Source organism: Chiloscyllium punctatum, chromosome 9 (assembly GCF_047496795.1).
Source record: "Chiloscyllium punctatum isolate Juve2018m chromosome 9, sChiPun1.3, whole genome shotgun sequence".
In the NCBI taxonomy this organism is placed as follows: Eukaryota; Metazoa; Chordata; class Chondrichthyes; order Orectolobiformes; family Hemiscylliidae; genus Chiloscyllium; species Chiloscyllium punctatum.
In genome coordinates this window covers 26,073,403-26,089,106 of record NC_092747.1, presented here as the reverse complement: position 1 = coordinate 26,089,106, position 15,704 = coordinate 26,073,403, and the positions used below count along the sequence as shown (strand labels likewise).

General features: G+C 40.6%; 1 protein-coding gene across 3 annotated transcripts in view; it reads left to right on the top strand.

Moving 5' to 3' along the window:
* Positions 1-15,704, top strand: part of LOC140481228 (rho guanine nucleotide exchange factor 17-like) — a 442,785-nt gene that overhangs the window by 398,351 nt on the left and 28,730 nt on the right. For all 3 annotated transcript variants that reach the window (XM_072577087.1, XM_072577086.1, XM_072577085.1), the window contains exons 11-13: positions 3,543-3,756; positions 10,694-10,767; positions 15,495-15,688. In XM_072577087.1, the coding sequence (XP_072433188.1) occupies positions 3,543-3,756; positions 10,694-10,767; positions 15,495-15,688 (482 nt within the window). The remainder of the gene's footprint in view (positions 1-3,542; positions 3,757-10,693; positions 10,768-15,494; positions 15,689-15,704) is intronic.

Genomic DNA, 15,704 nt, shown 5'->3' with positions numbered 1-15,704 from the left:
CCTAGGAAAACAACCCATGTTTAACTAGCTTCTCTTCATAGCTGAAATGGCTCCATCCCAGACAATATTCTGGTGAATCTCCTCTGCACCCGCACCAATGCAATTGCAGCCTTCCTATCGTGGGGTGACTAGACCTATACACAGTACTCTAGCTGTGACCTAACCAAAGTTCTGTACAGCTCCAACATAACTTCCCTGGCCCTTATAATCTATGTCACAACTGATAAAGGTAAGTGGCTCAAATGCCTTCTTAATTATCCTATTAAACTGTCCTGCCATCTTTAGGGATCTATGGAGAAAAACTTCAAGATTACTCTGTTCCTCTGAACTTCTTAGTGTCCTGGCTCCTTGAGTACTCCCTTGTCTAATTCCTTCTTCTAAGGTACATCACCACAAATTTATCAAGGTTAACTATACATTCAGCCATGTTGTACTGCATCAGCCATGTGTTTGTTCATATACTCAATTTGTCTAAATCACCTTGAAGCCTCATTGCATCCCTCTCACAACTCAAAGTTCCATCCAGTTCTACTGAGATTGAATGTTCTCTCAAGATTTAAGTGTTGCCAAATTTATCAGACTGTTTATCTGAGATTTATGATTAGATTAGCAGAAATTTCCTCGAATTAAATGTCGGAAAGACAGCAACTATTGCTTCCAGTGCCTGCTTCAAACTCACTTCCTGATTGCCAATGTCATCTTCTCCCTGACAACAAACTGAGATTAAACCGATCTTTTTGCAACTTTGGTGTCATATTTGACCATAAGATCAACTTGTGACTTCAACTTTGCCCTATCAGTAAGACTGCCTGTTTAACCTTGTTTATCATCTCCCAGCTCATCTGCTGCTGTAACCCTCATTTGTTCCTTTGATGTCTGTGGACTTGGCTATTTCAATACTGTCCAGGCTGGTTTTCCACATTCTACTCCCTGTAAATGTAAGACCATCAAAATTCTGCTGCCTACACCTTAACCTGCACCAAGTCCCATTTACCCAACATCCTTGCTTTCGCTGACCTACATTTACTCCCAGTTTAGTAATTCATTTTAAAATTCTCATCCTTTTTTTCAAATCCCATAATAGCTTCACCCTCACTATATGTGTAATCTCCTCCAGCTACATTGTCACTGGGATATTTGCCCTCCTCTAATTCTGGCCTCTTGGTCACCTGCAGTTTTAATTGCCTAATCTTTGGGGGTCCTTGCGTTCGATTGCCAAGATCTCAAGCTTTGGAATATCCCCCCAATCCCTCTGTACTTCACTTTCCTTCTTAAGATGCAGTTTGAAATCTATCTTCTTGTTACCTGACTAATATGTCCTTGTATGGCTCAGTTTTTTCATGCCGCTATGAAGCGTGTTGCGATGTTTTGTTACATTAAAGGGGATAAAAGAGATTAGATTTCCCTGTCATCAACAGGCCTTTAACAACGGGGATCGGAACCTGATTTTAAGACTCCAATCCCTATTTCTCTCACCAGCAGTTCTGAAGGGGGTAAGGGTGTGTGCCCTGAGCTTGCTCCTAACTATCCTGATGTTGGGTTCTCCATTGTGGAGAGCATGTATTTCATGTCCCTTGCAATTTTCATGGAGTTGGACCAACATTTGATTATAATGTGGTTCACACTACTGAGTAAGAATTGGGATTTCATGTTGTAGCTGTACAGGACATTGGTGAGGCCACTTCTTGAATATTGCGTACAATTGTGGTCGCCCTTCTATAGGAAGGATGTTGTTAAACTTGCGAGGGTGCAGAAAAGATTTACAAGGATGTTGTCAGGACTGGTGGGTGTGAGATATAAGGAGAGGCTGAAAGAGCTGGAACTTTTCTTCCTGGAGTGTAGGGTGACCTTTTAGAGGTTTATAAAATCATGAGTGGCATGGATACGTTAAGGTCTACATCCATTTCCTAAAGTGGAAGAGTCCAAAACCAAAGGGCATAGGTTTCAGGTGAGAGGGAAAGATTTAAAAAGGACCTTAGGGGTAAATTTTTTCACGCAGACAGTGATGCGAGTATGGAATGAGCTGCCAGAGGACGTGGTGGAAGCAGATACATTTACAACATTTAAAAGGCATCTGGATGGGTATGTGAAAAAAGAACGGTTTAGAATTAAAAGAACATATTGCCCAAATGCTGGCTAAATGAAACTAGGTCAGATTGGGATGTCACATCAACAGAAAGAAATGTTTCTGTGTTTTACAATTCTGGAGTTGGAAACCTTTCAGTACTTTTGTATGTTATAATGAAATTCCATAATTTAAATATGCTTTTAAAAAATGATTGATACAAACATATGAATCAGGAGTAGGAATGGTCCATTAAACTCCTCCTCCCCCCATCCTGCTCCACCATTCACTAAAATTGTGGTTGATCTGCCTGCCTACCCTGATGATAGGGCTTAGTCCATAAATGGTATGTGGCCATTAATTCCTCCAGCATTGTGAAAATTTAAACATCTTCAGCTGCATTAGAGTATGTTATCCACTGAATAAAGTGTTCTTCTGCATTGAACTAAACTGAATTTCATATTTAACTGGTTGATTGACCGTTGTGAATGAATCTTTACATTGAATTTCAGTCCTTTGAATAGCTTGAAAAAGTTTAGCATATTCAGCACCAGTGACTTTGTTGACAAAGTTATTTAGTGGAATCTTATAATGAATGCTTGACTGAGTTTCAAATCTACTAATAGATCCAGTTTAGCAGAGATTGCCAGTGCAGTCATCCAATAATCCAATAGCATCTCATGAATGCTTGGTTAAACTTTAAACACAGTAATGGATTCAGGTTAGCAGTGTATGTCGATGTGCCTGTGAAAGAGACCATGAGAGTGGTTATTTTGATTGTTTTATAACCTGTTAATATTTATGGTGGATTTTGAAGTACTGTTTGTTTATTTTGGTAGTTCTGCAAATATCTCAGAAACCTCTTAATGATAGTATAGGGTTTGTGAGTTCGAAAGACTGTGGATACTGAATGGTGAAGATCAGGGAGTGAATGAAGAAAAGAGGGGATGTGAAGTGGGAATGGGGATGACATGATATGGGCTAAGTGTCAGGTGTGTATGTAGGAAGTATCAAGAATTGAGTTAACAAGAGGGTTCATGAATTGTTGAGCATTGGGGGTTAAGAATTAGGAAGTCTCATACCCATGTACCAGACATTGAGTGGAAGTGGGCCTTTTTAAACTGTCCACATCAGCAGTCACCCATCTCCATTTTTGCTTCAGCATTTCTGGAGGCAGTAGTTCCACTTCCAGCCTCCCCTTCCGAACTGTTGCCTCTCCCAACCCCTCGTCCCATTAACCAGCCACAAAATTATCGTGAGCAGCTATTGCTGGGCAGGGGGCAGAATTGTACAATCATGAAATTGCCAAACTGCTGATTCCCGTCTCCAAAATGAAAAGTTATTGTTATAGTCATGAAAGACAAGTGTCTTATGTTCCCTACTGCGATTGGGTAAGTGTTTTCACAGTATTGCCCATAATGCCATTTCCCTGAACCATAATGCCATTTCCCTGAACCACTTTCTTTTCTCTTGTCAGAGTCTGGATGATGTTATTAAAGACCTGATGGCCTCTGTGAACCGGGAGCTCTCTGAGAAGCAGTCCCTTGCAGTCAGTACGATGTTTCCACTCACAAAAGTTGAACTAACGGCCACAACAGCTGAGGGAACTGAAACATTCATTTTTGAGTTCAGCAGTATTGAGGCACGAGCTGGCTTTGAACAGGTGTTTGAAGAAACCAAGAAGAAATTAGGTAATAGACTCTGTTTGTTTAGGTGAATGTGAAAGATTCCATTGCAACACAGAAGAAGAGCATGAGAGTTATTCATAATGTCATGGTCAATATTCACACCTTGATCAGCATCACAAAAAAAAATAGAACTCCTACAGTGTGAAAGGAGGCCATTCAGCCCATCAAGCTCACACTGACCATCCAAAGAGCATCCCACTCAGGCCCAGCCCCAACCTTATCTTTGTAATCCTGCATTTCTCATGGCTAACCCACCTAGCCTTCACATCCCTGAACACCATTGACAATTTAGCAAGGCCAATCTATCCACCCTACGCATCTTCAGACTGTGGGAGAAAACTGGAGGAAACCCACACAAATATGGAGAATGTGTAAGCCCCACACAGACAGTTGCCAGAGGGTGGAATCGAACCTGTGTCCATCAAGCTGTGAGGCAGCAGTACTAACTACTGAGCCACCAGGCTGCTTTTCTGGCCATTATCCCTTGATGTTTGTGAGAGCTTGCTGTGTGCAAATTGGCAGCCACAGTTCCAGTATTACAACAATGCTTGCACTTCATAAAGTATTTCATTGGTTATAAAGAACTTTAAAGCATCCAGTGGTTGTGAAAGGTGTGATATAACGAAGTGGATTAATCTCCAGGTAAGCAGATTTGTTACAAAATCACACAAAGAAATTTCTCTCCTGCATTGTTATGAATATCAAGCCTACATTGAGAGGTTAATGCTGTGTGAATTTATAGAAAATCCTTTTTAGAAACTGAATTATCCTGATCGATGCAGGATCACCCATACCAGTATTGCAAACAAGAATCTGAACTGCTTTCCTTCACCTTCCTGTCCGGAGAAGAACAACCAGGAGGTTTGCTGAAAACATTGGCACTTGTTTGGAAGCTGGCATGTATATTCAATCAGGTTGAACTGTTAAATTAAACCATAGAAGCAAAATTATGTACGTATTATAGTGAATTTCCTGTGGGATAGTGAATACAAAGTTGTGTAAAGTATCTTTGCTTATTGTTTGTTGTTAAGTGGTGTCAGCATAGTTCATGTCTTTTAACACTTACACTGCTCCCTTCATGCAGGTGGTTTCATTTTATTCATCTTTCTGAAATCAGAATTGGCAGCGATTTCAACTTTAACCTTTTATTAAGTTCAGCCATGATCTTATTGGTTTGCAGAGCAGATTTGAGTGGCTGATGTTCCAGGGAAAATGTATTGATGCATGGCCTGTAAGATAATGTGTAGGCTTTGTTCTGCAGTAATGCATGTGTGTAACAAATGCACAAAGCAATTTTGAGGCACCATGCGTTGAATAAAATATACACTGGTATATTTTACAGGAAACACTAGTCAAATGTCCTCCTGCTGTTCCTATTTCTTATTGCTTTACCTTTTCAATCAAGTTATAAATATCTCAGAGAATTGTAAGGCTGGAATAGATTGCAGAGTTAAGGACGAGCAAGCATGGAGGGATTTGAAAACAAGGGGAAGCTTTTAAAATGGCCAAGAAGTTTGGCAATCAATCACTAATTTGGTGACTTGGAACAATGAGCGATGGGCATGGTTAGGGTCTGGAATGTACTGTCTCTGAGTTTGAGGGAGATTCTCTGAGTTGGAGGTGTTCCTTTTTCAGAAGCTTATCTTGGAGACAATGGAGTTTTTTCACTGGGTACATCCCACATGCCAATTTAGAACACTCTTTTACATTTAGCTTGCAAGTTATTAACATTAATCATGCAAAATGCTGCTGATCTGTTCCACTTTGGACATGTTCAAAGGCCTGGTATGCATTCTACACAGGTGTAATAATCTAATGAGATGGGCAGAAATAGATCAGACATTCCTGTGCATAATTGTAACTGTAGAAATTTAACATTGACTGTGTAAGGGCAAAGGATTAATCTATCTCTGAGGTGATCTCATTACTCATAATGCCTGTTTTGGTAGCAAATGATATTTAAGATCAAGTTTAAATTTCAGGAGAACAATTTTGAAAAATGTATTAAATGTGAAAGGAGCAGCACAAAGACGAGATGCACTTCTTGAAAATGAGACACACATTGGATCAGATCCAGACTATATGTGATTGACAATTTTGCATTGTCACTGACAAGGTCTCTTAGTACCTGTTTAAGATTGGTGTCAAACCTTTGTAAAGGGGCAAAGCCCCATTCTGGTCCAATGCCTCCCGCCTGGCAAAATTCACTTCCAATCAGTTTCCCATCTCATCTTAGCTTATTGCCAGTCTCACTATCAAACTCTCACAGTGTGTTTGCTTCAGGCCTGTAAAGCCTTCAAAATAATTGGATGCCAAACCAATAATATTCTGTCAGTTTAAGCCATTTTTAGCATGTCATCATGTTCTAGTTGCAAATGTTATCATAACTCAGACTTTGAAGAGACAATAATCTCTTGTTAATCTACATTAGTTTCATGTCAAAGTTTATAAAACCATAGCCAATCATGCTCGTATATCACTAGTACACGCAACCTCAGAAATGTCTGGATCCTAGCAATATTTATAAAGAACAAATGTTCAGCAAGATATATTAAAAGAAAATCCTTCCATTTCGTTATCTTTCCATGCCATTCTAGACGGAGGTACATTCTTCTTGGACAGCATAACTACAGTTAGGGATTACTTATATCACCAGAGAGTAACAGCTCGTATAGCACCACTCACTGTCGACTTATGGAGCAATTGGAAACACACACTCTTCAGAATAATGACATTCTGACTACGAGGCCCATTCCAGGCTTGAGCACAAAAATCAAGGCTGTCACTGCAGTGCAGTATTGAGGGAGCCTTGCATAGTCTGAGGAGCTGTCTTTTCCATGGGACCTTAAACAGAGATCCCGTCTATCTGCTCAGGTGGATGTAAAAGATCCTGTGGCAGTTTTGGAAGGAGACCTTGAAGTTATCATTGGTGTGCCGGCTGATATTTATTCCTCCATCAACATCACAGAAACATATCGGTTTTAAAGTTATTCTTTTATAGGATGTGGGCATCACTGACAAGGCAAGTTGCCCATCCCTAATTAACCTTGAATTGAGTGGCTTGTGAAATCAGTTTCAGAGTCAACCACATTGTAATGCGATAAAAAAGAGAAAGTGCTGGAGAAACTCAGAATGTCTGGCAGTATCTGTAGAGAGAGAAATAAAGTTAGTCCTTCAAGTCCAATATGATTCATCTTTTGAACATTGCTTGGTTCTTTAGTGACATATGAGCCAGCATAGGTAAGAATAGAAGATTTCCTCCTGTTAATGAAATTATTGAACCAGATGTGTTTTTATGAAAATCAACATGATGTTCATGGTCATTCTTACTGACCTAGACATTCAATTCCAGATTTATTAATTGCAGTTAAATCCTACTAGCTGCAATGTTTGGACATGCCCCCAGTGCATTAACCTGGGCCTCTAGATTACCAGTCCAGTGACATTACCACTACAACACTGCCTTTCCCTAAAATTAAACATATTGAGTCATTGCTGTTAGTGAGAGATTGCTGTACCCAGATTGGCTGCTGCAGTTTCTGTGACTACAATTGAAAAGTATGTCATTGGCTGTAAAGTACTTTGAGATGAGTGATGGCCATGAAAAGTGCTTTATAAATGCAATTTTTTTCTCTTTTTCAAAGTGAAACATCTGCTTTTATGGTACTGCATTTACTTTGCAATGTTGCCCAGCAATGGCATAGTGTTAGCGAGTTTTGAGAAGATTTGTAGCTCAGGTTAAGGTTCTGGATATAGATTTGCTCGCTGAGCTGGAAGGTTTGTTTTCAGACGTTTTGTCACCATACTAGGTAACATGTTCAGTGATCCTCCAGATGAAGGACTGGTGGTGTAGCCCGCTCTCTTCTTATATGTTAGGTTTCCTTGGGTTGGTGATGTCATTTCCTGTGGCGGCATCATTTCCTATCGTGATGTCATTTCCTGTTCTTTTTCTCAAGAGGTGGTAAATGGGATCCAAGTCAATGTGTTTGTTGATAGAGTTCCAGTTGGAATTCCATGCTTCTAGGAATTCTTGTGCATGTCTGTTTGACTTGTCCGAGGATGGATATGTTGTCCCAGTCAAAGTGGTGTCCTTCCTCATCCGTATATAAGGATACTAGACAATAGACAATAGACAATAGATGCAGGAGTAGGCCATTCAGCCCTTCGAGCCTGCACCGCCATTCAATATGATCATGGCTGGTCATTCCCAATCAGTATCCTCTTCCTGCCTTATCTCCATAACCCTTGACTCCACTATCTTTAAGAGCTCTATCCAATTCTTTCTTAAATGAATCCAGAGACTGGGCCTCCACTGCCCTCTGGGGCAGAGCATTCCACACAGCCACCACTCTCTGGGTGAAGTAGTTTCTCCTCATCTCTGTCCTAAATGGTCTACCCCGTATTTTTAAGTTGTGTCCTCTGGTTTGGCACTCCCCCATCAGCGGAAACATGTTTCCTCCTGCCAGAGTGTCCAATCCTTTCATAATCCTATACGTTTCAATCAGATCCCCTCTCAGTCTTCTAAACTCAAGGGTATACAAGCCCAGTCACTTCAGTCTTTCCGTGTAAGGCAATCCTGCCTTACACTAGTGAGAGTGGGTCATGTCTTTTTGTGGCTAGTTGGCATGGTGTGTTATTTCTGGCAATGTGCCAATATGAGTGACTGATTTTCTTTCTGGCCCCTACAATGTCACTACAATTGAATAGGCCAGGAGTTTGACATCCACCGAGCGTCGTTTGAATGAAATGAGCCGACCTCCAATGCTACACCAGCCTATACTGGTGAGAACATACTCCTGATAGCCCATCGGACCCTAGTGACCTCTGGGTCAACAGAAAAAAAATAATTTTAGAAAAGGAATTGAGGTCAAGGAAGACTAATTATTGATACACTCATTGAAATAACTCCACAGAGGCCATCTCCCATCACCAAGTCACCCTTTATTTTCACATGCATAGCGGTTGGCACTGGTCCGGCGTCCTCAGAGCCAACTCCCAGAGTGAACAGAATCTCTGTTTATATGTCAGCCAGAGCTCTCTGATTGGACCAGGTTAACAGTCCCAATCATGGAACTCGTATTCTATGAGGTCCATGTGGCTGACCTTGTTACAATCACTACACCCTGGTTACTTTCAAAATTCAAATATCCCCATTATTGCTTCTACAGTATGAGTAAATGGTGTTCTGTGTGTTCAGCAACAGCATTGTACATATCCTGTCATTTCCCCATCCATATTTTGTTGCATGTGTATATTGAATACCTCCAGTGGGAAAGGGGAGTTTATTGCCTTCCCACCTTCAGGGTTTCCTTCTGGGGTTTTGGTGTTACTCCAGTGGGAAATCTTCCAAGGTTCGGCCACATCACTGGGAGCTTTAGCATTTAACCTTGGGATCCTGAACACTGTCTTCATTCAGGGTTGTACAAATAGGATAATTGCATTGGCCAAGGAGATCACTAGGCAATGGGCAATGATCAGGAATTGTGATATGGAGTTCTCCTTTGATCAGCTGTATTGAGGTGGCTTCTTTATGGGAAAATGCTGAAAGTGCTGCAGCATGGCACAAAGTTCTTACTCTGTGCGTAACACTTTATAAGAGGGCAAGAATAAATCAGCAAACTTCATGTAGCACTGACTTGCTTGAAATCTTGACTCATTGCCAGCAGACATCACCAGAATATAATTGCAATATCATATGTCAAAGATAATTCTCGTGCTCGTAACTTGATCTGACTGTACTATTTAATAAGGATTAAGGAGATGGTATCTGAAGTATGGGCCTGTATTTATACCTTTGTCCTTGAATGGCTCCAGCTTTTGAAAAGCATAGTTTTCTCCTGTTGTGTAATGCCTGAAGAGTTATTTTTTGCAAGTAGCCAACATTGGGTCTTAAAAAGTGAAATGGCAAAGACTGACTGTCTCATTTCCTTATAATCCTTATTATAAATAATATAAAACAGGAGTTGTGTTACAGTTTGGATCTTGAAGCACAAAAGAAACACTCATGTCAAGACCCATCCATTTACTTTATTGACCTTGTTGCTATTGTTTCTCAGTCACATCACAAAAGGTCCTTTCTATTGCAATAAGAAAAAAAGCTACCATATTAACTTGTCACTTTTCTTCTTTGTATATGTCCATCTCAAATTAATTGTGTAGCTCTTAAAGCCTGTGTAGAAAGACAGTGAGGTGCAACAGGGATTAAAATTTCTCATTCTCTTACAAGCAGACCCTGTTTTTAAGATTCTACATGAATATATATTAATGAACATGAAAGTACTGAAGCAGCAAGACATTGACATCAGATTCAGACTTACAGCTTTGATGTGTCTCAACACTCAGTGAGCTTGAGGAGTTTGTTATTTGCTCTTCTGTTTTAGGAGGAGAGCCCAAGATCTTCATGTACCATTTGTCTCTCCTCATTTTCCCAGAGTCAGTGTGTTGCCTCAATGAATAGAGCCATGCCTTCCACCTCTATGCCTAGATTCTGGGAAAATGCGGTTGCCAGCATTATGCAGGTTAGGTGCTGCTGAAAGCAGGACAGTTCATGGTAAAAGTGCTTAAAAAGTTCCATTATTCTAACTGGAAGATTTTAAGGATAGATTTTCCTGCGCATGTTTATTATCCTGATTGTCTCACCATTCTGCAGTGAATGGGACATGTTTACCTGGTGGAAGTCAGCCTGAATGTTGTTTTAGCTGTTGTTGGAAAATTGAAAGGACTCGCTGCCGACTGCCATATTTTCCTGCCTGTATTTGCTGCAATCTAATGAAGTGTTAGAAGCAAGGCTTATTCCTTCAAGAACTAGTGCTTTTTCAATCCCTTTTGAATAGGGTGAGTGAGGAAAAAAATGGTGATTCAGCCACACACATTTCAATGGATGAATAGCTTCTATCTTCCATGCATAGCTTTAGGCTTGTTTTGTTTACTTATCTTACAGCTTTGAACAAAGATCGTTGGGACCCGGAATTCCTGAAGGCCATTCCCATCATGAAGACACGGAGTGGAATGCAGGTGCTGTAGCTTGCCTGAATCTTAAAGACAGAAGTTAGGAAATTACTGCTAGAGATATTATGGTAGACAGTTTTAATGTGCTTGTGGCAATTCCATTATCCACTTAAATTAATTCTTTTATTAAATTAACAGATATAGACATTTAGTACTACCAATCTATTTGATCTTTATATTTGAATATTGGAAAATAATTGTGACCAACCAATATGAATAGTGTGCAAGATGATAGGTTGGATAGAAAGAGACAGGAAGAAAGACATTCAGAACTGAGACAAAAGAGTTGCCATCTGTTACAGAGACTCCTATGGATGTGTGAGAGAGATGTGCTAAACCCACTTGATTTCTGCTCCTCCAAACCACAAAACAGAACAAAAAATGCTTATTGTTTATAAGCCACTTCGGCTCCCAATCTTCTTACCCACTGCGCTGACCTTATGGTATGCTTGTTGGAGCTTTCTGTTCATCTTGTCTCAGAAAGGTTGCAGTCTGCTCCCAATGATGTGAGGAGGACCTAAGTGAATATATTAAAACGGATCATGCTGTCTTTGCACAAATGTCCTTGCTGCCTGCTGATTGGAATATCATATCCAATTGGTTGGTGCTACAATTGGTTGGTGCTACAGCCATTATTTCCTGCCTATTCACTAGTTTTAATGGTGGTGAGCCTTCATCCTCAATCCCTGCAGTGGTGAAAGTGCTTCTCTGATGCTGTTAAGCAGAGAGCTCCATCATTTCAACTCAGTGACAATGAAGGGACTGCGATGTAGGTCGAGGTAAGAACATTCTGTCACTCAGAGGGAGTAAGCTTTGAAGATGCATTTCCATTGCAACTGCTACCCGTATCTTTCATGAAGCAATCTGGATTCCATGCTGTCATTCCTGATTATCTCCCCAGTTCCAAAATAGTTTGAAATGTGTCAGGCGATCTGCCAAGATTTAATTTCCAACTCACTGTCTAATTAGAAATTATAATAATCATATTGTATTTAAAAGAAATGTCTACGGTAACCAAAACAGTTCAGGCTTGGGAATGTTTAGAGTATAGTGGACGAGAAGTTTTTCAGAAGTGGTGCAGAATAAAGTCTGGGCATTCATTCCTGATCAACATAAAGAAAGTCAGGCCTAGAAGCTGAATGGGAAGAGGACTGGACTACATTGCACCAGTGACAGGCTGATATAGGAGGGCTGTGACTTGGGCACAAAGAACCACTAAACGTATGACAGTCTGAATGGATGCTCTAAACAATGGGGTCCAAGGCATCGGTAAAACTGTATCCAAACATGAGTCAGCATCATTATGTAAGGAAAGACTTAACAAAAAGTCATGGAATGATAGGAATATTGGAAAGCTAGTATGTTATTCCACCATTCATTAAGATTATAGCTGATCTATACCTTGATACTGTTTACATGTTCTTGGTCAATTTTTCGAGACGTAGAAGCATAGACATTAGGAGCAGGAGTAGGCCACTCAGCCCTTCGAGCCTGCTTCACCATTCAGTACGATCATTAGTTGTTCTTCCAACTCAGTAGCCTATTCTCACCATCTCTCCATACCCTTTCATCCCTTGAGTCCTAAGAACTATGACTCCTTCGTGAAAACATTCAGTGTTTTGGCCTGAACTGTTACCTGTGATTCAGAATTGCACAGGCTGACCACAATGTGAAGAAATTCCTCATCATCTCAATCCTGGATGGCATACTCTATATCTTTAAACTGTGACCTCTGGTTCTGAACTCCCCAGATATTGGGAACATTCTGTCTTTATACCATCTAGGCCTGTTAGAAATGTTCAGGTTTATATGGTATCCTCTATCATTCTTTTAAATTTCAGTAAAATGGTCCTAACTGATCCAGTCTTTATCTGTTAATTCTGTCATCCCAGGAATTAGTCTGGTAAACCTTTACTGCACTCTCTCCATAGGAATAACATCCTTCCTTAGATAAGGAGACCAATACTGCGCACGGTACTCCAGGTGTAGTCTCACCACAGCCTTGTACAATTGCTTAAACTAACAGAAAATCGATCAGTCCCATTCCTAAAAATTTCACTTCTAAATGGTTTAGCTGTAAGGTTAAGATTATGCCCCCTTGTTCCAGATCGTCCTTTGCACCAGCAGAGAAGCTACTTTCTCGAAATATAAGCAGTCAAGCAGAGTTTGGCCTCCCACATTGGCAAGCTGTCTACGTATTGCACAGTTGAAAGAGCTTGGTTGTACACACTGATGTCATTGCCTGGACAGAGAAGTGCCTTGGAGATACTTCTGAGAGAAATGAGCAAAGCCTGACATATTGTCAGCAAGTATCACTGAACACATTGGAGAGAGGTCATGCTGCTTCTGATACATTAAAAAGATATTTGTCAGAGTGCTCCTACTCCCTGGTTTTTAGCTTGTATTCAAGCCTGAGGTGTTAATTGTGTAAAGCATGATGAATATTTGAGACATATGAGTTTGCAAACCTTTGGGGCATTCCTAGGAAAGAATATGTGTTTATATCAGTTTATTGAAGAATGCTTTAGGTGTCTTGTCTCATTATATTTGAGGTGACTTACATAATTGCAAAATAGTGGTCATTTTAAAAAAAGAAAGTGTTTTTCAGCTAGCTAATTAGAAGCCAGTGGTTACAACCATGCATGGATGGCCATGGTGAGTGTAGGAGAAATTCCCTCAGTGAAGTGAGTGTTGACCCTCTTCCCAGACAGCCCTGGACAGCTATCTTCTATCCCGTGGCTACTATTCAGCCTCTACTTGGTCTAAGACACTACCCTCTTGGCAAATAGCTGTCATCCACTGTGATTCTGCCTAATGGAAATGGCCCATAGATGGTGAGGAGACTGGCATTTGCTTAATAGTGGGCTCATTCTATATAGTGGGCACCATTTAAAGAAACGTGTGGTGCGTAAACTGGTAAGAAACCTTTTGGCTTGGTAAATTCCTTTCAAATTGTACTGTTGTTCAAAGGGAATTCCTTTCCTCTCTAGCAAGTGATTATGTAGAGTCGTAGAGATATACAGCACAGAAACAGATCCTTTGGTCCAACTCGTCCATGCCGACCAGATATCCTAAATTAATCTAGTCCCACTTGCCAGCATTTGGCCCATATGTAAACACAAATAGAGATAATGAGACTTAAGAGCTTGTTAACTGTGTATTAATGTCAGGATTGTATTTGCTAAATGCATTATGAGGTTGTTAACCTTTCTTAAATGTAGTACAGTAATAATTCAGAAAGAGCGACTTGTTTTGGAGTCATACATGAGTTGAAATCTCTGCAGCCATTTAAACATTATGTCCCCATCGCTTTGGTGCAGAGGAGATTATTCAGCCCATTGTGCCTCCTTCAGTTCTTTTGATGGGCAGCATTACCTAGTGCCAAACTCCTGCTTTCCCCCATCCTCTTGCACACTATTTCAATCCCAAATATTCATCTAATGTCTTTTTATAATGTATCTCAAACCACTGATACAATGAAGCTTCATTGTCTCACTTCTACTTTCCCCAATGTTCATAGAGTCCCTACAGTGTGCAAACAGGCCATTTGGCCCAACAAGTCCACACTGACCCTTCAAACAGTATCCCACCCAGATCCATTCCTCTACCCTATTACCCTACATTTCTCCTGACTAATGAGCCTAGCCTATACATCCCTGAACATTATGGGCAATTTAGCATGGCCAATTCACTTAACCTGCACATCTTTGGACTGTGGGAGGAAACCAGAGCACTCAGGAGAAACCCACGGAGAGAATGTGCAAACTCCACACAGATAGTCACCCGAGGCTGGAATTGAACCCGGGTCCCTGGCGCTGTGAGGCAGCAGTGCTAACCATTGAATCACCATGCCGCCTCTGCTTAAAAAATTTCTTAACGCATTTACTTCAATGACTCTTCCATTGATGCCTTAATGACTGCTTGTAATGTACTCTAAGATTTCCCTCTATTCCTCATATGTATGATACCACTGAATGCATTTTTCATTACCATAAGGTTAGTTGCTGTGTGTTTGCCAATGGCATGCAAATTTCATCTCAATGTCACCATATGAGCTGGGGTAGCCCAAATCATCCTCCAATTAAACACTCCAACAGCAAATCCATCTTGTTCAGTTTTCATCAGTATTTTATGTTCCAGTTTTTCCTTTACAGTTACGCCCTCAAGTTGAATCCAATTTTGATATCAGTTGACCTTCAAACCTGTAATCTAGGTAACAACTGGGAATGCAGAGTCAGCCTCTTTGACCCTATCTCACTCCACTGACTGCGAAACTCTCTCACAAGCTTTTGCAACCTCCAGGGTTGAGTTCTTCAGGCAAGCATTCTGCCTCCCACACTAAATCTGACTCGAACCCCAAGTGTGACCACGTGCTGTCCAATGCAATGACTTGTTCTCTTATTATATTTTATTCATCGACTTCACACTTTATCACTTCCACTTAATTCTAACATTGTTCACTTTGCCTACTTATCCCTTTAATGTAACCCATTCGGAGGATTACTCCTGGCATAACTTTGAGATAGATTAGGAACACTTGTCACTTGAATTGACTTTTGGGAAATTGCAAGTTGAAGGAAGTCTCAGGAAAACATTTCTGTCAGAATGCTTAAGCAGTTAGCTACAGTGCATCTTCACTGTACAAAATCTTCTATTCATTGAGTGAAGTAGTTTAATAAAACAGGATGGTGAAAGGGTTAATATACTGACTGATAATATGGTGCTATTTTCAGTTCTCCTGTGCATCCCCCAGTCATGGTGGACCAGACAACACCCATGAGGTGTGGGTATGCAATAGTGACGGGTATGTTGGGCAGGTCTGCCTGCTAAGCATCAAACCAGTACCTACTGTGGAAGCTTGTATAGCAGTATGTTCAGCAAGGATTATCTGCATAGCCTCTGTACCAGGCCTCAGTGGTACACCCAGGTAGGAATTTATAGAC